The sequence below is a fragment of the Lepisosteus oculatus genome, chromosome 2, assembly GCF_040954835.1.
Source record: "Lepisosteus oculatus isolate fLepOcu1 chromosome 2, fLepOcu1.hap2, whole genome shotgun sequence".
Lineage (NCBI taxonomy): Eukaryota > Metazoa > Chordata > Actinopteri > Semionotiformes > Lepisosteidae > Lepisosteus > Lepisosteus oculatus.
Genome location: NC_090697.1, coordinates 32,803,071 through 32,829,606, shown reverse-complemented (window position 1 = coordinate 32,829,606; position 26,536 = coordinate 32,803,071). Strand labels below are relative to the sequence as shown.

Genomic DNA, 26,536 nt, shown 5'->3' with positions numbered 1-26,536 from the left:
GTTTATCACAGGTAAGAATTGTACTTAAAATTTGCTTGGGTATTATAGTTGATTAATGTGTGATTTTATGTAAAGTAATATATGTGATACGCTATACTATTTTTACCATCAACATATAAGGACAGTAAACAAATACTCTTGGGTCCATTTTGAATGCCTCTCACTTTACATGCAGGTTTCAAGAAGCGCAACTGGAATGAGATTCTGCCAAGGATTTTCATAGAAATGGGATGATAATAAAAATAAAGGCCAACTCAGTAAATTCCGTGTGTGAAGTACAAGATTCCAGCATTCAAAGTGCTTCACCAGCAACATTTCTAAAAGCACAGCTGTGTGTGCACATCTACTGAATAAGAAAAAAAAATGTCACTAACCAAGAAAACCATTTAATGATGTGGCGAAGCAATTTGTTAATGTGCGTGTTGAATACGGCGTTGAAGTGTTTGTATTCATTCCCCCCCCACATTATTTCTAAAGGTTTAAAAAATAACACCACTCCTTAACAAGCAGGGAGTGCTCTTGATACCTTTGGAAACTAATGTAACCCTACACTCAAATATTCATTTATACCAAAGATGATAGGCAGAACAGAAAGCACACAATGAAGCCCATGTCACAACAATGCTCTTCGAAAGCTGGTTTGCACTCTCATGCCAAGTCAGTTACGCTGTTAAGGGTCCCTGGCTAGCCTCCTGCTAACTGAACCAAGAGCCGGTGGATTCAGGTGTGCGGAGACTCCACTGAGCTGCTGCGCCCGTATCATGCTTTCAACTGAGGTGCTGACAGTGACTGAGGATCACTAAATGGATATTGTATCCTTGTTTTGAGCAGACCTTGAAGAGAGGAGCTACAGACCATGAAAAAGCTGAATTCCTGAAGGAGGCACATTTGATGAGGTAAAGAGCAAGTCCATTACCACGAACCCTTGGTTTTACAGTGGAGATGGGGGATGTGGTCAGCGAGGGGAACACTCTGTCCTCTGACCGCTCTCTTTTCTGCGGGTTGCGTGTTTTTACTTCACATTCTCCTGAACTTCCCATATGAAAAATGGTAGAAGAGTAATACGGGGTTTTCTTGAAAAGTGGGGAAAGCCTCTTTGAAAGAAAACAAAAGATGAAAACGGTGCATATCATCCATTTTTCCAATTTGCTTTTGCAGAAGTGTATTATTATTAAAGAAAATGTGCATTGGGCTCTTGGTAAGTAAAAAAAAGAATCATGTAAATGTAGTTGTTGCACAACACACAAGTATGAACCTTGAAGTATACTGGGATGTACACCACACTTCCAGTATGTTTCATAATGGGGAAACCAACAGATACAGAAAAAATCAGGTGATAGTGTTAAACAAAATTGGTTGAGGCATACAAATGGACAGATTTCATGTTTGGTCCTTTTCAGGCATCAATTTCCTAAAATGCAACTATCATGCAGCTCATTTACATTCCACATTAAGTCATCCCATACTGTATGTGCTGAATAAACAATAAGTAGATGTGGAACTGATAAACATAAATCTACATGTTGCAATTTTGTTAGGCAAGAGAAGCTGAACTATTTTTTATTCAATGCTTTGAGTTGTCTCAGCTATTTCCCTATTTGATACGTGTTCCATTATGGGATTTAATTAATTATTAGCTTATTTGTGTCCTCATGTGCTGCATTGAGCTGAAATGCTTGTCTAGTACTCACTGGAAACATTGGCAGTTTTTGTCATGTGTGTTTGAATCATTCTTCCATCAGACTTGCTAGTAAAGAAAGGGGCCATAGTAAACTTAAAAAGCATGTATAATGTGTAATGGCACCATAGATTTCAAGTTTTCAATATCATATATACTATCAGAATGGTTTTGTTTTAAAAGAATTTCTAATTTTTTTCTATAATTCTAAATTCTAAAAATAAAACTAAATTGGTGCAGTGTTTTCCCAGGATACCTTATAGCCTTTTAAATGTTATTTTTAGACTGGAAGGGAATTGTAACATATTTAACAGTGCATGCACTAAAAGTACAAGCTCTGATATGTTTTCTATTGAAATGCGTAGCGAACATAAAAAAAGCCTCATTTTCACTTCTAGCATCTCGTGTCTCTGAAACTTTTCCTCATTTTGTAACTGTTTGTGAAGATGTATTTTATTGTATACATCTTCTATGATGATGCAAAAGCATCGTCATAGATAATCAGATGTCTTCAATATTTCACTAATAAAGGGGTTCTTTATTGGAATAACAGATTTAATTCGTTTTTATACATGGGTGATATGTTCCTTGAGAGTACCAGAGTGAAATGAAAACAACAGCAAAACTTCTTTTTATTTACAAGATTCAACGTGAAAAGCTTTACCGATTGAATGCAGCTTTAGAGATTGTATGGTTTTATCATAAGGGGCGTTTATGAAACAAGCACTTAACAAAGTAGAAATATTTTCATTTTCACTCAAGTGGGTTTAGCAGCAATTTTCTGGTGTTTAGAAAACAGTGACATGTAGTAGAAATGGAGGTCTGGCGAAATGAAGGGTTGGGTAATGTGTGATCCCGAATTCCTCCTTTCTATCCAATCGTTTACATTTGTTTTGTATTAATTGTAATTGAAACACAATACAGAGCTATTGTAAATTAAATTTATGAACAGAAAAATGGAATTTTGCATTGTAGGTTTTCATCATAAATAAATTTTTATTTGCTTTAATAAAACCCTTTTCAGATCTTGCCTACTTTAGTAATATGGGAGGCATAATATTAAGAATAACTGCAGACTTTTTGAATCCTTGTCTCCTTTTAATGTAAACCTTTTAGTGCGGATCAAAAGTAATGATTAAAGGCATGTTATACAATGAAGAACCCTTTCATACATCTTCACTCAAATCACTTCACTTTCTCTGTACACTATATACATTTTATTATAAAAGACTGATTTTTTAATTATTTCCTATTATTTTCACATACTTCAGTTTATATCATTTAAAAGGTGCCTTTATCAAATGCTTTTTACTGCTTTTGACCTGGCCTCGGAAGGTCATAAAGGTTAAAAAGGATATTGGAAAGGCCAAAAGAAAAATTGAAATGAGTATTGGAGGAGATGCTAAAATAAATAATAAAAGGGTTTTTCAGTATTTCAATAGCATAAGAACAGTAAAGGATGAAGTAAAGTGTCTCAGTGATGGGAACTCTTTAGATGGTGACAGGAAAATAAGTGTCTGATGTACAGTATTCCATTACAGTTTTACTCAGGCGTTAACCTAGAAAAAAACCAGAAAACATACCCCAGGTGATTAAAAACAAGGTTCTATATTCAACAGTACTAACACAAAATTACACAGAATTGTTACAAGTACTAGAAGCAGTGAAACAGATATCCAAACCCTAATAATGTTCTACTAATTGTGCATAAGGACAAAAAAGATGTTATTCCTTGTCCTTGAAGACTCTTCCAACAGTCTCTCGGAGAATGTGTAGTATCCATTGATTGGGTTCTAATGTAGCGCCCGTGTATAAAAAGCATGATTAAAATTGTACCAAATAATTATAGACCAGTAACTCATACCTCAGTTACATGCAAAGTTATGGAAACAATAATTAAAATTAAACTAAAATATCAGTGTGGATTTAGAAAATATACATCTTGCTTATATAATTTATTTGAGTTCTTTGAAGATGTAACAGTAATGACTAAGGAAAGAACGTAATCTATTATACTGTACTAGAGCATTATATGAAGTTCATAAAAGATAAATCCTCAAAATGCAAGCAATATAGTACATGTAGTTTCAAGCTAATCAAGGTAATAATAGATTGATTATGAATTGCTTAATGTATATTGAATTATGTTTAATTAATTTTAATGAGGATTACTCTGTTATTCAAATACTGCTCTTGGCAGTACATGTCTTTTAAAGGTTTACAATATACTACAGTAGACACCTGTAGAACTGTAGACATTAATGGGAAACAATCATACGAGAAGGTTCAGTTACCTAATATGGTAAAGACAGAATAAGTTGAATGTAGAAATGTGAGAAATTATTAAAAAGCAGGCAATTGATTGTAGTAAGATAAAGAAAGTGTAAATCTCTAAATAGTTTACATTTTAAAATACAAATCATTTAGTCCATTATATCTTTTGCGATGTTTTCTTTTATTAGTAGCATGTTTGTGTATTTGATGCACAAATCACTCTTCTCTATGTAAGTTATAAGATATTTTAAAGTCTCTTGTTCCTTTTCTTGGTAATGGTCTGTGAAGCCAGTTTGACCACCCCAACATCCTGAAGCTGCTGGGAGTGTGTTTGCTGAATGAGCCGCAGTACATCTTACTGGAACTCATGGAGGGAGGAGACTTGCGTTCCTTTCTGAGAGAGGCTAGGGCAAAACCAGTAGGTATCCAGATTTTTTTCCCAGGACATCACAAAAGCAGAGCTTGTCTGAAGCAGTATCCAGCTATGATAAAACCCTAAAGCCATTTTTTTTCTTATCCTGAAGTGATTAAATGTCTTGTTTATGGTATAAACAGTGGCTTCCTTCAGGAGCAGGTTATATGAAGGAAGAGAACTCTCTTTATATTTTCTTAAGCAAAATTCTAAAAATACATTGCGGAAAGAAATCATTGAAAGAATTGATCCTCTGCAAACACATGACTGTTGGCACAAGCTGAGTGTAGAGACTGAAAATGCTTTGAATCACACAGACTGAAATTCATGGACAAAACACTTTAGATTCAATATTTGTTGAATTTTCTATTTAATTTCTGAATGACTTGCAAGAGCATGAAAAAGCCACTGTATGTGTAATTTTCAGGGTCAGTGTCCATTACTGAGTGCATCAGATCTGCTTCATATCTCTCTGGATGTTTCCAAAGGCTGCATGTACCTAGAGAAACTGCACTTTGTTCACAGGTATTTGGCAGAATTACATTTCTTTTTTGGAATTGAAATACTGTACAAATTTAATATGCATACTGTATGTGCATATTTGGGTTTGCATCAAAATGTCATTTAAAAGAGCTTTTTATGTTTTATGTTAAAATGTTCTGTCAATGTTGCAAAATCTGACTATTGTTTTGTGATTTGCAGTATTTTATTAGACATATGAATACCTGCCATGCTATCCCAATGACAAATGTGTTTCTGTTAAATTATTGTTAAAAATCTAAAGTGGGGTTTCCTCTTGCTGTTCTTAGTCACTCAGTCTGTGCTGGTATTTTTCCAGCTGGATTCCCCATTGTTACATTGAACTAATAATCTGATTAAGTAGATTTTTTAAATTGTTGTACTGCATGTTCCTAAAAATGCAAGGTTTTTCTGTGGAATCTCTGAAAGGTGTAAAGGTTTCCCTTCCTAACCGCCAGTAAACCCTAGCTGATATGCGGTTCTGTCAAAATAATTTTTGAAAAAGCATGTGAGTTCTTCACTAGCTTTTGACTCTGCACAGTAAGCCCTCGGTTTATTGGACTAATGGGGAGAAGGGGTGTCTGTTATTGCTGAATGTCTTTTAAATCTTGAATGTTTTTCTTAGCTCAAAACACACTATTACTGTATGTGAGAATAAATCTACTATACGTATTGCAATAATTGCTCCTTTTTTGGCGGCAGTTGCATTTAGAAAGACAGGCTCAATACGTCTTACCGGCTTTTTATTCCAGGGAGGCAAGTTGATCACAGAGCAGGTAAAGATAGGAAGACAGATAGAAAACAGACATCCTCTGAACTCTGATCGGGGGTAAGGAGAAAGAGAGGGGGTGGTAGGAAGGGGTGAAGCTGGGGCAGAAGGGGAGAGGTCTTGCAGATCACCACAGAGCCCCCCCACGCCCCCAGCGTCCTCGGATCCGCTGTCCGCTCTCAGAGATAAGGGCAAGACATCCGCTCTCGGGCTGTTCGGAGCCTGGTTTTGCCAACCGTGCTTCAGCAGTAGGGTCCAGCAGCTCACAGTAGGTGGGGGGCACTCGCAGGTCCATGCGGTGCATTTTCGGCGCCCTCTGTGGAGCTCAGGCAGCAGGTCCCATGGCTCATGGGAGCAGTGCTAGAATCCACATTCTGTGGGTCCGGGTGCTCTGCATTGTCTGTGGCTTCTGTGGGAGGAGAATGGTGTGAGACTTGACCTCCAGTACACTGGGCACAAGAGAGCCATTGACCCTAACCCCTTATTTGCCATTCACTCAAGTATTTACCAATACTTGAGGTTTTCGGGAACATTATAAGTTATATATATTATATATATTATAAGTATAAAACATAAGTTAAAATTTGTGGTTCAATAATAGTCAAGATTCGTAGTTAGAACATAAATCAACCCTGAATTCATGAAGACCTGGATATGGAAGCCATGATCTAAATAATTTAATACATTTTCATACATATAATGATATTTTTGTCCTTTTAAGTCCTAAGGGTTATGCAGAGTCTCTGAATAAACTGAACAGGAACATAACTCCAATCCTTAAGATCCAGAATCCAGCAGGTTTTATAAAACCCTTTAATTGATCAACATCTGAAAGATCAACAGACCTTAGAAAAGTGTAAAATATAGTCCTAATTACCTCAATTGGGTCATGAAGACATGCGTAAGGTAGTTTTACTGTATATTGTTAACAGAGCTCAGTATTTCCTATTGAAATATGTATTTGTCATTTGTCTGTGGGATAAATCCATCTTGGTGGTAGTAGCATCACTGTAGATCCATAGATCCATTGTGTGAGATATGTTGGTATCTCCCATCTGGGGGATTAGGGGATTTAATCCCTTAGCTTTGTTACTTTGGGAGAACTCATTGTTGAGAGGAGATATTTTGCTGTAAACAACGAATCTGTAATCCCCTTGCCAGGAAAAGGCTTAAACTTTACTTCAGGAAGAATTTTCTGGCACCTTTCGTTCATTTCTTGTCTTGAGGGATTAAGCCTAGTATTTGTTTAACATTTTGCTTCTCTGCACATCTGTGCACAATGAAGGGTGTAATTTTGTTTTTAGACACCATAGTACTCTTCTATTGTTGTGAGAATATCTGCCTCCCTGAGGGGTACATGGGCATCTTACTGGGTGACAGTCCCTCTGCACTATTTGGACATCTTCTTGGGGAGGTAGAATGAATGCCTTCAGGCACTGGGGCCCTTCTAGGACTGGAGTTGTGCACCACTGATGTATGGTGATTCCCTTCAAAAGATAAATTTATCTCAATTACACACACAGGGATCTGGCTGCCAGGAACTGCTTGGTAACCGTGAAGGAGTACGATAGCTGCAACAGGACGGTGAAAATTGGAGATTTTGGTCTAGCTCGAGACATTTATAAAAATGACTACTACAGGAAGAAAGGGGAAGGGCTCCTCCCCGTGCGCTGGATGCCACCGGAGAGCCTTAATGATGGAGTCTTCACCACAGCCTCTGATGTGTGGTAAGAACATGAATTATGATTTTCTTTTGATCCGTCAAGCAAAGTCACAGGTCAATACCTCAGTCACGGAACAATATCTACATTACTGTACACCGATTTGTTGAGCTGAACTGTATTTTGCTATCACTAATGGAATTTAATGGATTACCAAAAATAATATTCTTAATATCCTTTTAAAAGATGTTCTGAAAACAAAGTTGTGACTTTCGCCTCTGGTATTATGTACTGTAGCTCCAAACAATATAAGCTATTGAACTGTGTTTTAAGTAGGTGCACTTTGATACATTATGAACACTGTAACTTGAACAAGGACTACGTGTGTAAAAAGTGTAAAAATCACTATAAATCTTAATATATGCAATTATTCTTGCTTTTTGTAGGTCATTTGGGGTTCTACTGTGGGAAATTATGTCTTTCGGAAAACAGCCTTACCCAGCCTATTCCAATGTTGAAGTCTTGCATTTTGTCAATTCAGGAGGACGACTAGAATCTCCTAAGAACTGTCCTTATGATTTGTAAGTATACTTACAAACAGTCAGTTTCAAGCTTATGATATAGTGACAATGTATGACTCTTTCACAATTACCGGTTCTTCACATTTATAATTAAAAATCTTTGTGCAATTCTGGATTCCTAGTACTGTGGAAATCAAAAAAGAAATCATTATTTTTCATATTTATTCTGAAAATCTGTTTTTATTACAATCTGTAAAACTGAAAATAAATATAATTTATCAGTTAAACTTGCAGGTTGCTTTTCCCTTTTATTACTCAGACAAACCCTAATACAAACCATAAATCTTTATATGGGAAAGTAGTAAAGTAAGAGTTTTTTTCATAAAAACAAATTCCACAAAAATGATACTAAAGGGACATAAACTCTGGCCCCTCTGCAGAGGTGTATCTAAATCCAAAGCAATAGTAAGTGATTGTGCCTGGTGGATTTAAAATGAAGAATACATATTTTCACAAAGGTGCAAAAATACAGCTCCTTTCCATTAATTTAAGATGCGGGTATTTTTGGTTTGACAGTAAGGAATAATACTGTATCTCCTGTCATCTCTGCAACTCAGTAAATGCTATGCGATTTTATGTAGTGATTGAAATAACGGACTATTGACAATGAGGAAGTTGAGCAAGTTTATGGAGAAGCTATGGAATCAAACGCAACCTTCATAGGAGATTTTATTGCCTCATATAGAAACAAAGAATATTAAAACAGATACTGGGAGATTTTGGGTAAGGAAGATCAAATGAATGCGTTTAATAATTAGTTGTATTCTGCAAGTTCAACAAGTTGTTCGTGATGTATCCTTCTTTAAGAAGTAAGCTTCATGGTACAAGAAGTCTCAGCAATAGAAGATCTCAACACTGCTGGTAGTGACTATCATCTAGGAAGAAATACAATGCAGCTTATTTTGGCAAAGGAAAGACAGAAATTGGTGAAGAAAAGGACCTCTAAAAGTTTGATGTATTGTCAGATAATATGATCACATTAGTGAAAAGGAGACAAGAAACTAGTGTTCTGAAAACATCTCTGGAAAAATAAGCTGATCTAACTGAAGAAAACTAAGAATGTAACAGAAAGAACTGAGTGGATATTATAATATCAAAGTGGAAAGAAAGAAGTAAGAACAGACTCTACAAAAAGGAACAACGGAAAACTCTTTAAGTGAATTTACAGGCTTCTGTGTTAAAAGTGCAAAGATCCTGAAGCATACTGAGCAGTTATATTGTACCAACTAACTAGTGTTAGAATTGTTCATCAGGACACTCCAGGAGCTGCAGGTGACAACGAACCACCTTAATTAGTCTGTTACCGATCTTATTTAAGACCTTTACTAAAGTACCAGTCACAAGATTTGCCAAGCAACTAAAGGGTGAACAACCAGATCTAGATTTCCACCATTGATCATATTGATCAATTCTCCATCAGATAGCTTTATTTTTGCTCACTACAACAAGGCATTCAATAGCGTAGTAAAAATGTAAGCTGTCATCAAAGCACCGTTTATCAAAAACATCTTTGTACTATCAAAAGTTGAAAAATACCTATGAAAATGTTATATTAAGGATCCATTTCCTTGAGAAAAGTGAGACAATAAGTATTCAGAGGTGTGAGACAAGGCAAAGCCATTTTTCAGAAAGTGTCCATTACAGTCTGCTACTGCAAAAAGGAATGCTGGAGCACCACTGGTTCAGGAGAGAGCAGATACAGTATGTGCTCTCGAACCCAACATATGCTCCAAGCACCTAGTACAAGAACTGATTTTTACCTCTGCTTTTACTGCAAGTAACTCTGGGGCTGGGGGAACAGATATCTTTTCAATCAGTACGAATCCCAGTCTGCTAGCATAAGTACTGGGTCACAGGTTCCAAGCTGTGAACGTAAGAGCCAGTTTAACTTTTTTCCTCAATTACAAAGTGCTGGAGAACCACAGGGATGGAGGCTGGGAGATAGCCGCAGTTTCCTCAAGTCCAGCCTAGGTTGTAAGCAGCTTGTTGAAATTCTGCTTTTGCTCTATGTACAATACTCCTCTACTGTGCGCAGAGGGCCGGTGCTTTAAAGGTTCAGAGACCTAGGGAAGTGCACAGTTTTGCTGTGTTCTTCAACTTGGTTTCACAAGCAACTGCAAATGCTGGATCTTCACAGCCTGAGGCCAGAGGGAGAGCAAAGATATACTCAAACCCAGCATGAATTCCAAGCTCCAGTGTAAAGTTCCCTAGTTCTGAAGCAGGACCTCTGAAGCAGGTTTGCTGGGTTGCCAGGTTAGTGATAAGGTATTGAAAAGGTGGGGAGGGACTGGACATGGATAGTGATCTGTAGTAATTGTGAAACTGGTGAGAGGATTTTAGAGGATCAGCAACTAAATGGATTGCAAGGCTCTGAGCAACAATAGCCATTTGATGCTCATTACAATGGAATTCTCCTCTGCAGTTGGGGGCAGCTTCTATAGTTGCCTCTCAGTAATGTAGTTGAACGTGTTCCCTGAGTTAAAGTATGGCTAGCTGCTGCCAAGTCTGATAAGATATTCTGCAGTGGCTTCTGGATGAAGGTGAATGTTGTATGATCTGTCCCCGTTGGGTTGAGGTGAGTATTGCTGCCACACCCACCTGTACTGTTTTGCTAAGTTTTCTCTGGACTTGTCCCACCTCTTTGGAGTGACTACTGTAATTCTATGAGGGATGACTTTCGGCAACACACCTCACCATACTGGTACTGTACCTGATAGGTCCAGAAATCGCAAACCATTTGTGTGCTTGTTCTGCAAACTGGAGATTGCAGGGACACTGCTAGAAATCCAGTAGGGAGCACTGATTATTTTCAATCTGCTTCTGAATATACACCAACAGGGCTAGAAGAGAGGGCTATTAAACTGCCAGGTTGTGTTTTCAGGGCCCAGGTGGTGCTTGATGTGGATAACTTGCTGGATTGCTAATGCTGAAATTCAGGTTGATGTCCTAAAGGGTAGTTTGTAGATTTTGCAGTTGAGGGAGTTGAGTTGAGACTACAGTAGTTATTATTTTTTTTTGCTTGGAAAAAACAGGACTAAGGATCTGTGCCTGTGGCTGGAAGGTTGCCGGTTCGTATCCCACGGCCGGCAGATGAATCCTACTCCATTGGGCCCCTGAGCAAGACCCTTAACCCCAACTGCCATATAAATGGGTGGCCCTGTGCTCTAACCCCAAGCTTCTCTCACTGCTCGCGTGTCTCACGGAGAGCAAGTTGGGGTATGCCAAAAGACAAATTCATAAAACAAGAAATTGTATATGGCCAATAAAGTGATCTGATAATAACCACTATCAAAGTAGTATTTAAGACCTGTTCATCTACAGTATTGAGAAGTGAATAAGAAATACTTCATTCAAAGTAATAAGTACAAGCAATTAATTACATTTTTTCAAATTACTTCTACATGTAACTTATACTTTGTAAAACCAATCTAAGAACAAGTAATATGCAATTACATATGATTAAGAATAGTAGGGGCAGATATTGATCAACTTAGAGAGTCTCTATTCCATCACTTTCTTTAGTGCAAAATTATACAGTTTCTGAGATTTTGCTGTCCCTGTATAATATCAGTTGAATTATAATATAGCAAAAGATCAGTCACGTAAGTATGACATATTTTATACAGTTTTTGAATAATCACTACCATACAAAAGTTATGTTTTCTTTGTAACTGTAGCTGCACATATTTATTTCCATCGCAATTGTGTTTCTTCTACTTTTGTTGGAGAAGTTGAAGAAGTGAACTCCTGAATTTCACTCGCAAAATTACATTTGTGATCTTCCTGTTTTTGTGAACAGCAGAACCCTTCACATCCTACACAGAGTAAGAAGATAATCAGGCTTTTATTTTCCCTGTGTAATCTCTCTGAACCTTGAGTGTATCTAAAGTATTTAATATCACCATTGTATGACAAGCAGATCTTTTTTTTAAAAAAGGCTTTCTGGGATGTATTCCTTTAGAGTCTCACCCTGAGCTGAAAATTGCTAATTTTCAGAAGAACAATTCTGTATCTCTGTAAACCTTGAGGGCATTTGAAGTATTTCATGTCACAGTTGCATGACAAACTGGCATTTTTTAAAAGGCTTTGTATCCTTTTAATGTCCCCCTAAGTGAAAAGTGCTACATTTCACATCAACTATTATATAAAACTGTTATTAAAAAATTCTAATATTGTTTTCATTTAACATGTTTTAATTTTGTGAAGACATAATGGAAGAAGGTTTCAAAAGAAGCTACAAAAGCATTCTCGCTGTAGAGGATGCTGCATAGGTAATTACTTCTGTCTAAGAATTGCACTGTCTGCATTTATAATCCTTTCATTTATTGATGAAACTAAGTAAGTGTGTGCTTTGAACTATAGTCAACAACTAATATAAGAATTAACAACATTCCTCTTTTGCAACAATATATGGATGTTTCATCATAGATCCTTTCACTTCTGCATTTTCCTTTGTCTTCTTGTTCAATTACGCCAAACCTCAGCACCTGCATGCATGGCCTGTCAGTAAAGTACACATCTCTTTATTCCTTCACTTTGTTGAAAAAGGAATGCTTAGATGTTTTTCATTCCAAATTCGCCTAACATGCTTCTGAGCCTGCACAGTACAACCAATTATTAATTGTCCTCTATCAGCTTCAGTTTTCTGATTGTCGTTCAACTAAATTACAGAGCTTTGACGTGAAAGGAGAATTCAAAGGACAAAATAGCTTAACTGATTAGTGCTGCAGTTGTATAGTATGTAGGAGAGTATGAGAAAGTGTGTGGGAGTGCAGATGAGAACCCAAAATTATTGTTTGCGTTACTCTTCCTTTACTTGTCCTTACAAGTGCTGGGAGTTGTTACTCTACATTATAGATTTGCATGCATATACTGTAGATACTTCCACACAATTTAAGCCTGAAAAATCCTGTCAAATTTGCATTCCAATGACCTTTTTAAATACACATTTTCTTTTAGTATGTGGGTTATTTGAAATCCACAGTATACTGTAATAATATTATACATTTATTATTTGCGGTGGGAAATTAATTTATTGCACATAGATGCACAATCATTATTTTAAAACAAAAGGATGTGATTTGTAATTACATTGAAGTGAAAAAATATCTTTTAAATCCTAGTTTTTTATTTATGTTTTTTCTGTTTACCTGAAAAAACTATAGCTTCCCAATCTATCTCAACACTAACCTAAAATGAATCAAGAAAATCCTATTTTTATATTTCTTTCTTTGTATGACAGTTAATGGCTGTAGTGTACCCCCTCATTTACTAGTTAGGATATTTAGTATGAGTAGTTTTCAGTAACTCCCTTGCTCATTGGCAAACAGGTAAAACACTTTATGATTACTGTCAAGATAATAAATGAAAGTGAAAAGATCTTTTTTAATTTTTCTAGCATGAGTAGAACTAGTGGTAGCTACAGTGTCTTCGGAAAGGACCAAATTTGTCCTTATGGTCATGAAACTGCCACAAGTGAATGTCATTCCCAGACTGACCAACAATTGAGTCTCATGCATTGTGTAAATAGCATTTACACAATATTCAAAATTCCCTTTTCATGAGAAATAGTCTCCTAGTACCTTTCAATACATATTATGAGAATAATTTTCTTCCAGCTTTGGACCAATAGTATCATTGGTTGTTACAGATAAGTACATACAGAGAATAAAATAATCAGTCGATTAAGGGTTTTGAGATGATGGGTGCATGATATCACATCCCCATTTTACTGTATTTATCTTAAAACTAACCCCCACAAGGTTTTATGATCACCATTGTGGATAAGTGAAATATGAGCTAGATAAATATTTTCCGATAAACAAACTAAGAAGGTGTCTTTTGAAGCAAATACCTTCACTTGCATGTTTTGATACTGAAGTGTAATTTACATCCAGTTACACTTGGATATAAAATTGAACTGTGGCAGCATAGTGAAGCAGTGGTTAGCACTGCTGCCTTGCAGCACTGAGGCCCAGGGTTCAATTCTGAACGTCGGGTTAGGTCTGCATGGAGTTTGTACTGTATGCATTCCCTATGTTTGCTGGGTTTTCCTCTGGATGCTTCCACTGACAGTCCAAAGACATAGTGTTAGGTTTATGGGTTTCTGGTAAAAATTGGCCCTGGGTTGAGTGTGTGTATATTTTTGTCTGTGTGTGCCTTGCAATAGGCTTGCATCCCATACAAGGTGTACCCTGCTTTGCCAGGGTAGACTCTGACCCTGTACTGGATAAAGCAGGTTAGAAAATGGATTGATGGTAAAACTGAATTGCATTCCTTTTTTTCAAAGGGCATTATACTGTAAAGGTGACAAAGAAATTAAAAAAATCATTATCCCTAGTTCTGTCATAATCATTTCTATTAATTGTTTGCTTATGGCTATTGGATATCATGTATAATATGATACAATAATAATTTGGACTCCATGTCTCTAAATACAAAAATATAAAAGTGCACTCTCTAAGAATGTGCACAAAGAGCATACTGAGGATACAGTATTGTAAGATAAAGATACAGTGTTTCTTTCACAAAGCGTGAAGATCTGCAACATAAATATTTGTGATGTAATGTTCAGCATGAGTGTGTCAAAACATAGTGGCATTTGTCATTATTTTTGTAGAAGTGTGCTTTTATTCCAGATATCTGAATGCCATTTATAGTTATGCTACTGTAACCTCTTAAACAAATTAGTTTTTCATTCCTGTCAGGAAATACTATCAGATGTAAATAAAACGGTACAGAGTAAGACACTATATGGACAAACGGGAAGGCTAGAACTGCTGTCCCAGAATCAACTGAATTGTAATGTCACCAAAAAGTCAGCTGTGAAAATGTGCCTGCAAAGTGCTAGTCATGTCAGTATTCTTTGATTGTGTTTTCCTACTTTTTATTTATAACCAAAGCATACTGTACCTTATTAAACTTTTATAAGAATAATTTTCATTAAATATGAATGGAAAATGCTTAAAACTTTGAATTGTGATGTGATGTTTAACTGAGTAATTGAACTGTGTTGCTAGATATTTTCAGACATTTAGAAGCAGGGAGCATTGCAAGACAAATATTGACTTAATGTAATATATACAGTAGATCCCACAATCACTAAAGAAATGATTAAGTAACTCAGAATCTTATCAATTACGTAGATATATCAAGGATTGATTAAAGATACATTTAAAAACTTTCCATCAAAAATTTAAATTCACCATTTTCTGCAATTTCATCACGTAAAAAGTAACAGTAATAATAAAAAAAACAACTTTATTTTATACTGCACCTTTAAAAGTCGCTTCTTAAAGCACTTTACAATAAGAAGAGAAAAACAGATTTACAAGTTAGCACAATTAGAAACAATGGTTAAGGGTTAATGCTGTAAAAAATACTGGAAACCCAAGTAGATCTGGTGAAATTCCTCACCCAAAAATGTGTCTTGAAGACCTGCTCATGGACAGATATGGAATAATACATTGACAACTCAGAAGCAGGTCAAAATAAACTTCTGCAGGGTGAGGGGAGATTGTCATAAGACAAGAAGAGCAATTTTCATTTCAAATTTAGCCTTTCAACTGTGAAAAGCAGATTTCGTTTTAATTTCATGTGATGTATGTACTGTACTGTATATTCATAATGATTATTGTGCGATTATAATACTAATAATGAAAATGATGTGGTTACTAGGGGGCACTGTTTGCTAATTCACAGAAACTTCTGAAAATAATGCATTGGTAATATCCACTTTAAAATGCACAAAAACTATTTTAATCACATGATAAAACATTTTCATGCCACAACAACACAAAATTAAAAAAAGTTACAGGTCTCTTTGATTTGGCAGATATACAGTAACATTTAACTTTACACTTTAATACAGTTCACTCAGCATTCTTATTGATTAATGATCATCGTTTTTTTAATGAAAATCCATGCTTCTTCCTTTCTCACACAACAGGATACAGTTGTTGCTGTCCAGTATACAGTATACTGTAGCAACAGTTAAGTAGTAGCTACAATTATAGTGGCTACAATTTTGATTATATAAAAAACATATATTAAATACAGTCCATTAAAGTAATTAAACAAGTTACTGAAAGGTGGTTTTAAAAACTGATGATTGTAAAACTCTTTGAAGAATGGATTGTTCACATCATTGTTTTACAAAATACAAAAAGGTCTTCTATGCTGTACTTGACAGTAATATGTTTCATGCGTTTTCTTCAAAATATAGTTTTGTGAATAAAACGCTAAATTGGTTCAAGTAAAGTTATGGATAATGCAGAGAGAATAGTGCATGCTTCTATTTTAATGGACATCATTTAAAATGTAAAATTGTTGAGCAAACTGCACTGTTTGGTGTTTATTGCTAAGTTGATGCCAAGAAGAAAGCTACATGTAGTGTTGGGGAAATACAGTACATGGTAGTTAAATGTTAACCTGGGAGTGAGAGAAGGCAGCAATAATTTATCACAATCTGAGTACCTTCAGAGTTCATACCTGATTTACAGTAGGTCAGGGTATATAGCCATTTAATAGCTGTTTCACGATATTCATGATATTCTGTACAACCTCTAAAAAGTTGGGTACAGATCTTTGGCTACCATTTAAAAAAATCTGTTCAAATTGAAGCATATTAGTAATTTTGATTACAACTTTCAAAGGACAGACCTTAAAAGGGATTTAGGCTCTCATTGCAACTTCTACTTCCATTTTACTTTAGTGGTTGTTAAATTACATGGCTTAAAGCAAATCATTATTGTAATCATTAATCTTTTGATGTCTCTTTTAATGACTATCATTATGTTATTGATCTTGATGAGTATTTATTTTTAATGCAATTAGTTTTTCTAATGTTTTTCTAATGGTTCAAGATCTCTATCTGTAGAGCTTGTTTTGAATTTCCTGAGGTGAAAAGCTGTGTGTTAACTTGTTTTAAGCTGCAACTGAAACATGCCGGTTCTCAGCATGTCATCCAGAAGAATAAAGAAGGAGGCATTAAATTAGATGGCATATTTTTTTTACTCTTCATATTGTAAGTCAGGATATAATGTAGTGACCCGTCCAGAAAGTGTGGGTATATCAGGTTCCTGTAAAGAGTACATACAGGATAGGAACTGCAAAACTGCTAGAGTTCAATTGCAACCTTCTAGAAGCATTTTTGATTTGCAATTTGCATTGTATGTTTTGACTGAGTTTAATTTTTGTGATAACACTTTCCAAAATGTACAGTTAAGCAGCAGTTTCAGATAGAGCAAATAAAATTGAGAGTTTATACATCTTATTTAGCAAACTAGTCTTTAATCCACTGGAGATGTGTTTTACAAACCTGCTGTAAACTTTCAAACGGTGGATTGACAGGGACACTCCATATTCGCTGCTCGTCTGCTGAGGTTGTCTGTTGAAGCGTACCAACCCTGCTTATTTATGAATAACTACAGATTACCACTTTGGAACCTGATATCAAAGACCTCACACCTTTTCAATCAATCTCACACCAGATAATCAAAAAGGCTCAGAGAGAGAGCAAACCCTGGTCCTCACCTTAACCATTTTTTGAAACTGAACTCAGTATTTTCACTTATTTGATTCACACTTAATTGCTTTGAAAAAGTGAATTAACAACTGTACACCCACATTACATACATTGGAGTACATTGCAAATGTCAGTAAAGGTTTGGTTCTGATATCTCAAACCATAGATGTCTTCTGTAAGTGGTACTGTAGGTGGATCAGTAAGTGTCATTCTTCCTGCTGGACAGTAATTTGCAAACCCAGTGTGGTGACTGGGAACACTGCGGTGTAGGAGGTGCCATCTTTAGAAAGACACATTAAATCGAGATACTGACTGCTTGATCATGAAAGATTCCATGGCCCTATTCAAAAGAGCAATATGAGTAAAAGACGGAATAATGTAGTCTGCCTGAAGTCCCTCCCTGGCAGATGAGGATTGCTCGAGTGCAGTTGTTGGATTCTGTTACAGGTTTTACTTATAAGCCAGTGTGCAAATGGTAGTGTCTGTCTTTTGGGCATTATTTCTCTTCTGCCTGCCCAAACTCAGTTGATCTCAGATCAGCCTGTGGAGTGATACCACAGGCGGTGTTTTGTTTTAAGTTATTTCAACAGGTGTGGTTGAGCCCCTGAAATGTTGCCCAACAATAAGATATTGCCCTTTTTTCTTGTTAGTGAATATCACCTGTCACTTTCAACTCTTTGCTTAAGAGATGGAGAACTCATCCCCGCTAAGGGCACTCAGCACACCTTAGCTTCACACCTCACAAATCAGACCCTTCTCATCCCTTCTCTTTCTTCCTTTCCACTGTTTCCTTTTTTTTTCTTTGACTGTGCTTTTCAGGCAGTAAATGCTTTTCTGCTTCATTAGGTCTCCACTGAGAGCCCTCCACAGGGCTGTGCACTCCACAAGCCCTGGGGCCAGGCCTTAATGGCCAGAGCAGCCGAATCTCAGCTCTTAGGTATCCCATAGGCAGGAAGTGTTAGAATATCAGTTTACTTGCCAGGTAAGATTCTGTTTATTTACTAGTTTTAGTGCTGATCCAGGGTCTTACAACAAAAAGAAGGAGTAATCTGACTTTGAATGTGTGGCAAGTTTGACATTTAAAATAGCTGACACTTAATCCTGCTATTGTGACTGTCCTGGTGCTTCACTGCTGGCATTCTCACATTCCTTTTCAACAGAAGAATCAAAACTCAAAAGTTATTTTTACCCTAATGTGTTAAACAGTAGTCAGTAAACGTTTGTACTTTATAATTGCTTCTCCTAAATGGTGTATTTAAATAATTTTGTAGGCATACTGTATTGTAGGGAATCTATTTTATTTTCTACTTGTGTTTTGTATGTTTTCTATTTTTTTTTTCAGAACTTCCACAGTATTTACTGCTGTGCTAATGTAACCCGCATTTGTTCCTTTGAAGTTTGGCTTCAAATACATGAAATTTGAATGTCCCTATCATATAGAACATTTGTCATTTTCTTTGAAGATGTTTTGAGAATGATACATTTTTTTCAGATTTAGAAAATGCATCGTTATTAACACAGACCTATCAAGAAAGTAACACAGTCCAGAGTGAAAAATGAGAAGGAGGGGGCTGAGTCATCTCAGACTGGGGTGACCAGCAACCTCACAGCAGGTCATTGCAAAGGCTCAAGAGAGAGCTTAGCCTTCACCACTTTTTGAAATTGAACTGGGTGTTTCGCGCTTCGTTTCAGACCTAATTGCTTTGCAAAAATCAAATTAAGAACTGTACAAACACATAACACACAAGCAGTAAGAGCTGTCAATCACACACTGTTGTTGAAGTACATTACAAAACATCATTGCAATATATCTTTGCTAATATATTTTTTATTTGTTGAACATTTATGCATGCATTGTTTTTGGGAATGTACAATTGAGATGATTGTTCCACAATGAAGTCCACATTCCACAATGGATGTATAATAATCCTAGTGTTAGACACAAGTAAGGCTAATTAACCTCCTTTCATTTGAGAATCTTAACTTCTGGTGACTTGCAGCAAAATGTTCAAAAAGCATGGGAGTCTATGTCTGCATGTCCGTTAGCTGTCCTAGTCTTATAGTTGCTTTGCTACAGATCTCGCCTGGATTGAAATGATTTTTGTGCATTTTGGTTTAGCAAACATCAAAAACATGCAGCACAATGCTTTGCATGAAGCCTGTCAAAGAGAAGATCAGAGACAGAGCAGCTCAGTGAGCTTTTACCTGATGAAGACATAGCAGCATTTCTTTTAAGAGTGTGAGCTAACAAGTACGCTCCATTTACAAACAGAGCTCCATGTTCAGATGGAAACATTAGAAACCCTGTACCATTGTCTGCATTTCCTGAGACTGAAAGAAGATTTTTATAATCAGGAAATGCTGGTTTTACATTAACATCCTAATACAGCCTGAAGAACTTGGCTATAGTTTAGACTCAGTTTATGCCACGTTACATTTTGCTGACTAAAAAATAAAAATAAATTGACAAACAAGGCTGCAATTTATGGAAACGATTTATTTTGGCAGATATGACTTGATGTTGAAATGCTGGCACAAAGAACCCAGTAAGAGGCCAAGCTTTCATTATGTCCAGGACTGTCTGGAACAGCTGAGGGAATCTCCACTGAACTGCCATTACAGTCCTGACAGCACTGCTGGAGCCATAAATCACGCCTTCCAAGGTGAGTGCCAGCCATGTACTGGGAAGCAATCTGTATTCTGTTCTTCTGAAGGGCATTCTGGAATTTTCTTTCTTATTAATGCTTTCTCTGCTTTGAGCCTTTGATCTTTTAGTACCTCTCTTAATTTTTAAGCGAGCAGTGGTTGGTTGACAGAATGAAAACATAAAATTTGTCTTTTGTATGTAGCAGTTTGTCTTCACAATTGTTTAATTCAAAACTATTTCCAGTAAAATATTGAAAATACAAATTCAGATATCACCTTCAAAACAGGACATTTTTCTCTGTTGTATATAATTACAGCATTCCAATTTTAAAACTTTTTAAAAAGTGGTTGGCACAGTGGTGCAGTCATATTGATTTTTTTCCCTCATAAATGTTAATGTAGGAAAGTGGGGTGGCATAATGGTACACATGGTGGTAGGTGCTCTTGTTTGCTGCCACAGTCCAAAAACATACTTGTAGGTCAATTGGCTTCTGAGAAAACTGGCCCTGCAATGGACTGGTGTCCCATTCAGGGTACATCCTCCCATTCTATCCATTGCTTGAAATAATTGGCTCTGGCCAATTGGCTCTGTCACATGACCTTGTATTGAATTAAGCTGTAAGAAATGGATGGATGGTTGTCAAACCAAACAATCGAAGCCCTTTTACTATGAAACGTTTTATAAAAATGTCTACTGTGAGCCAGCATTGTCAGTGATAGTCTGTTGCACAATGGATGTGATTTAACCACATTTTGCATGGAAATGGATGTCTTCTCCTAATTTCTTAATCTCCTTTCAAAAAATCTGTTTGGAACTAAATCAGACTTCACTCCACTGCAACTTAGTTTAGGAACAGGTTAAGGTTTATTCCAAGCTGGAAAGAGAAGAAAAGAAACACAACATTTTGGCTGTGACGTTGTCTTCTGTGACACACCTGAACAGCCAAAATGTTGACTCCACAGAAGAAGGAGGCTCCATAGCTGAAACATTGTGTTTCTTTTAATCTCTTTTCAGCATTGAATAAACCTTTACCTGTTCCTTTGTAGCCTATGCATGCTGATGCAGCTACCTACTTGAACTATCTTCTAGTTTACTCTGTAAACTCTGTAGTAAACTATTGACTGTCAACAACGTCAATAAATACTAAGCCTGTAATTTGTGATTGGGCCTTGGTTTACCTTATATTTGGGAGTGGGGCTGAACTAGAGAGGTAAATAATTTTCACATTTTCTTTGAGGTGTATGTTCAGTCAGAACTTCATATTAAATAAATTAACCTTAAAAAGCTTAAATCTCCTTTATTCCAAGGCCTTTAGTGTAGCTGATTTTAAGACACTTATAAAAACCACAGAACTGTTGCAAGCTATTTAAAAAGTTGGGTCTGATAACTTAACTTGCAACAATGTATGCCATAAGTATACTTCATACTGAATTATAGTTACCATACTGAGGTTACCAAGGACTGAACTACACATAAATCACTATGTTATCATGGATCTTGCAGCTTTCAGTATGAAATTATACTCTTATAATTTTTCAAAAAAGACAAAAAAAGCAACACATGCTATCACATTTTCTCTTTTTTGTCTTGGCTGTTACATTCATAGACCAGTATTGAAGACAAACGTAATTTGTTCATTTAGGTTTTAAAACACTTTTGACATATGCCCCTTCACCAGCCTGCCATAGCTGTAGCAATGTCTGATGTTTGTTTCACAGAACTAATTTCTTTTTTTTGGAAATGATGCACATGTCAGTGAAGGAAAATGACGTTAAGTCCTCAGTTGACAAGCCACGCAGAAAGTAAAAAAGTGAATTGCAAAGGAAGACAATCACAAGATGAAATGCCTTCAGTTTTTTATTTACTATCATAAATAGAAATCCAGTCTTGGCCTAGTCTTTAAAGCTTTTAGGAGCATGAGAACAGTAATGTATCGAAGCTGGTTTTTATTGTCTTTGTGCTCAAAGTTAACAGGTCAGCCTCTATACCCATCAATCGTTCTTCCCACCCCCAATATGCTTAACACACTGTTTTCTGTCAACAGCCTGTCTTTGTTGGTTTTCATGGTACATTACTTTAAGAATCTTCTTTTTCCTCTCTGCCTTTTTGTCAGTCATCCATAACCGGGGCTCTTGTTTGTTCTACAATAAGAACTGTTGCAAAGCACCTTAGTTATTCAAAGCATTCTGAAAACAAAGACTAACAGCTCCCTTCAGTATCAGTGTATTTTTGTACATAAACAGTACACACTGCTATGCAAAGAGAAACTCTCCCTCAAGCCTAGTCCACATTAAGTACATGATAGGTACAGTAAAATAAGGGGCATCTAGGAAATCAAAAGCAGTTTGCCAGATGCCTTGTAATTTAAACTTTAGACAAATTACTCATTCTTTATAATGATATATAAATTCACGTTGAATTTTTCCCCCCAAAGATGTTAATATAGACAGGCGGGACGGGACAGTGGTGAAGTGGTTGACATTGTTGCCTCACAGCACTGAGTCCCTGCGTTCAGTTCCCGGGCTTCTGTCTGCGTGGAGTTTTGTGTTCTCCCCATGTTTATGTAACTCCCCACAATCCAAAGACATATTGGTAGGTTAATTAGCTTCTGTGAAATTGGCCCTTGTGTGAGTGTGTACAGTACATGCTTGTGTTTGTGTCTGTGTCTGTGTCTCTGAGTGATCTGTGATTGACTGCCATCCCCTCAAAGGTGTAACCTGCCTTGCACCCATTGCTTGCTGACATGGGCTTCAGCCTTCCCATGACCCTGAAATGGAAGAAGCGGTTAGAAAGTGGATGGATGGATGTTAATATACAGTAGAAAGGCACCTAATACTGTCTAATTAGCCATCCATCCTTTATCAGAAGGCTGCTCAGTCCGGTTGTCCTGAGCAACAATTCAGAAACAGCAATTAACCCAGCGAGCTTGTCTTTGGAAGATGAGAAGAAACAGGAGCATCCGGAGAAAACCCACATGACCAAGGGGTGAACATGAAACCCTTATTTGTAAAGTGCCCCAGTCTGAAATCGAACCCAGAGCCCAAGAACTGTGAGGAAGTAGAAAGTGGCTCAACCAGTGGAGGTGCTTGGTCAGAACACAGACTGGGGCTGATCCCGATGTTGCTGGTTCAAGCCTGAGTCATGTCACTGGTAGGCTTTGGCAGGGATATGACTAGGGGCTTTAGGGTTTGCTCAAAAGGCTTTGCTCAGAGCAGAATTGGTGCATGTCATTGTTGTCCCTGAGTTGTACAGTACATGAAAAAAGCAACTGGTGATTCATCTGTTTTATATTGATGCAAAATTTATACATACATTTATTCACATATAATACAAGACCGTCAAGCATCTAACTAAATTAAAACTAAATCTAAAACTTTTAACTCAAAAAAGCAACTGAAGTGGTTCGTAACTAAAAATTAAATGAACATGCAATAATTTCAAAATGGCAGCAATTTAACTCAATAAAGGACTTAGTGTGCCAAAAGCAGTGTGTGGGCTATGACTAACCAACACAGGAAACATGTACAGCCAACCAAACTTAATTTTATGCAAAACAAAGAGTAAGAACTGTTCGAGTGCGCCAGAAATACCCTTGGATTTGATAAGAAATGAGAAAAAACAATTGAGAGATTGATGGGTGTACAATTTAGTTAAATGTGACATGAAGAAATTCCATAGAGATGAGCAGGATGCAAAGCTTATTTAAAAAATATTTACACCTAAAAGAAGAATATTTGAATAAACCATTAGAATACAAATTAATTTCTTTAAACAATATGCCTGGTGGAAGAGAAAAGGAAAATCAGACGTCCAGTGGTAAACATGGATGAGGTTGTGTGAAGATAAAGGCAGGTTTCTGTTCTTCAGAAATGGGTTTTATTTGTGTGGAAGAAAGTGCAATAGATGCTGTATTCTGCCTGGTTTTCTGCTTGGACTCCATCAAGACATTTTGAGTGATTTACTATAACAAAGAGGAAAACAAAGCTGATTGCAGAATGCACTGAAAATGAGCAAAATATCTGGAAACATGCCAAGAACTGGCTACAACAAACCAAATGGTCTAAGTTGTAAAAGGGCAGTGCATTTTACTATTAAGGGTGCCAAAATACTTTTATTAAGTAAAAAGATAGGATTTATTTTTTCCATATTATTTGCCATGTTATGAGAATACCCTTTGCTTTACTGTACAGTTTAATCTTTAGATTCTTTATTAAGTTATATTGTTGTTTTATCCGCCTAGTATACTTATATATTATTCTGTGTATATATAATGTCTTGTTGTTTTTTATGGTATTCTCTGTTGCTAAAATTACAGTACATACTTTTTACATTAGTACTGAAAGTCTTTTATAAAAACCCCAAGAAAAATACAACATCTGATCTTTAGCTGAAATTCTAAAAAGTGTCTCTTAATTGAATAGTTTATATCCATGTAACCTTCAGGTATACAGTGTGCATTGGGCATTAGATTATGTGGTACAAACACTTGTATACAGTGTATTCATATATGAAAAATGTCTAACTGATAAATACCTGAAAATGATGGAGATCATAAGTTTGATAAAACATCCAACTTTTAAAACTTTAAACAAAGTACACAGTAAAGTTCAAAACATACTGTGAGCAGTCACTGAGCATGACATAATTTATTTTTCATTCATCCAGCCAAAGAGTACTATAAGTACATATAAGTATAATATAAAAAATTCAGCTCTCTGGTATGCCACCGTGACAAATTATGGTCCGATTAACAACCCCCTTCTTAAAAACAAGCAAACAAAAATACATGACATAAAAAAAAACATTTGTTTTTTTGTCTCCTTACATCACTCCTGATTTCTTGTGCAATCAACAAGTAGAAATACTTCTGTTTGAGGACAGAAAAAGACTTTTCATTGTTGTAAGGATTCTGTTTTTTATGGATTACGCAGCTCCCAGGTTACAGAACCTTCTTGTTTTCATGTGAAAATTCACCTAAATCTTCTCTTCCTGTTCTCATACAGACTCTGATGAAGCTTTTTGTAAAGAGGATGAAGATGGTAGTATCTTAGAGGGATTAACCCAGGTTTACAACAGTGAAGGACTTAACTACCTGATGCTTCAGACGGACAGGAGTGTGCTGGAAGAGGAGGAACATTATTTGTCGGGTTCTTCCGCCACTGAGGGCTCCTAAAATATGGACTTGCTGACATGAAATGCATTGAATGAACTGAAGCTAAACTACTGCAATGGGAATACAGATTTCTTAGCTCATATTTCCATTGTTACATCATAAAGGAGATTCAGATCATTAGCAGAAACAGCACTTTAAATAACCTTTGACTGTCCTTTAGAAATTACAGAGCATAGACCATTTATCTTAATGTCAACATTAAAGTGAAGTCTAGGCAACCCTCTGAAAAGGAAATGCAAAGGAGGACATCTTTTGCTAGCAGTTTAATTAAAATATTTCTTATTAGCATATCCACCCCTTTTGAGCAATTATGGATGTAGAGTACATGGCAAGCATTCTGATTATTAAGCTTTAGCAGAGTAATACCATTATGTTCTGTGCATTCAGTCTTAAATCTGCCCAAGAGCAATTTGCGCTGGTTTCTTATCCTTTTTTTTAAGCTTATTCCAGCAACGTCCAAAATCCTTTATTCATCTACCACTGGTTTGAGTTGTCTGGCTATGTGTTTAGGTCCATAACAATGCTGAAATGAAAATTCCTTTTCCCACATGCCACCTTCCTGAGGTGCATTCTGCAGAAACCTTCCTTTCTTAGTTGTGTTTCCCTGTAAATTGGGTGAGTAGAAAAATTCTTAGTTTTTGTGTTTTGGACTGCTTGCTCATATAGGACATGACAGGTCTGTTCCCAATTTTAGCATGACTACATGTGCCGCATATGTTTGTAGTTTAAAATACTGATTCTTTCATATAAAGGAAATGATAATATACAAATGCAAAGTGTGCTGTACACATCTGTGAGTCAAATGCAGAAACTTCAATTAATTGCCTTTTAGGTAATGTTTTCATAGATGTCTGAATGAATATGTCATCCTGAGCAAAACGGGTTTAATGGGATACATGCTGAAAGTTATTTTTAGTTTGTACCTTTTTGTTCTGTTTCGCTAGTTTATGAAGGCATTACATAGAAGTGACTCCATATAAACAATATATAACGAACAAATAAGTTTCTTGAGTTATCTTGCGCAGCACAAGTCATGGAATACGTTTTTTCATTGATGTGATTGTGGACAAACTGTAAAAACCACTTCTGTTCTTCCTGATTTTACGGATTACATTACAGATGAAGAATTAAATTGTGAAGTATCAGACAGTTAGGGATGAGATGTAAAAATTGTGATAAATGTACTCTCTTTGGTGCCCTCCTCTGTTTATAGATTTATAATTTTAGTTTGTACAGTTTTCAGAATATTTTACACAAAGACGAGTGGAAAAAATAAACCTATTGTTCACAAATTAA

General features: G+C 36.3%; 1 protein-coding gene across 1 annotated transcript in view; it reads left to right on the top strand.

Moving 5' to 3' along the window:
• The window catches only part of ros1 (c-ros oncogene 1, receptor tyrosine kinase), a 54,057-nt gene extending 27,521 nt beyond the window's left edge, over nt 1-26,536 (top strand). Inside the window, exons 28-34 of the mRNA XM_015355816.2 lie at nt 832-896; nt 4,241-4,370; nt 4,792-4,889; nt 7,176-7,379; nt 7,760-7,894; nt 19,929-20,083; nt 25,071-26,536. Coding sequence (XP_015211302.2) covers nt 832-896; nt 4,241-4,370; nt 4,792-4,889; nt 7,176-7,379; nt 7,760-7,894; nt 19,929-20,083; nt 25,071-25,240 — 957 coding nt within the window. The 3' untranslated portion in view covers nt 25,241-26,536. The remainder of the gene's footprint in view (nt 1-831; nt 897-4,240; nt 4,371-4,791; nt 4,890-7,175; nt 7,380-7,759; nt 7,895-19,928; nt 20,084-25,070) is intronic.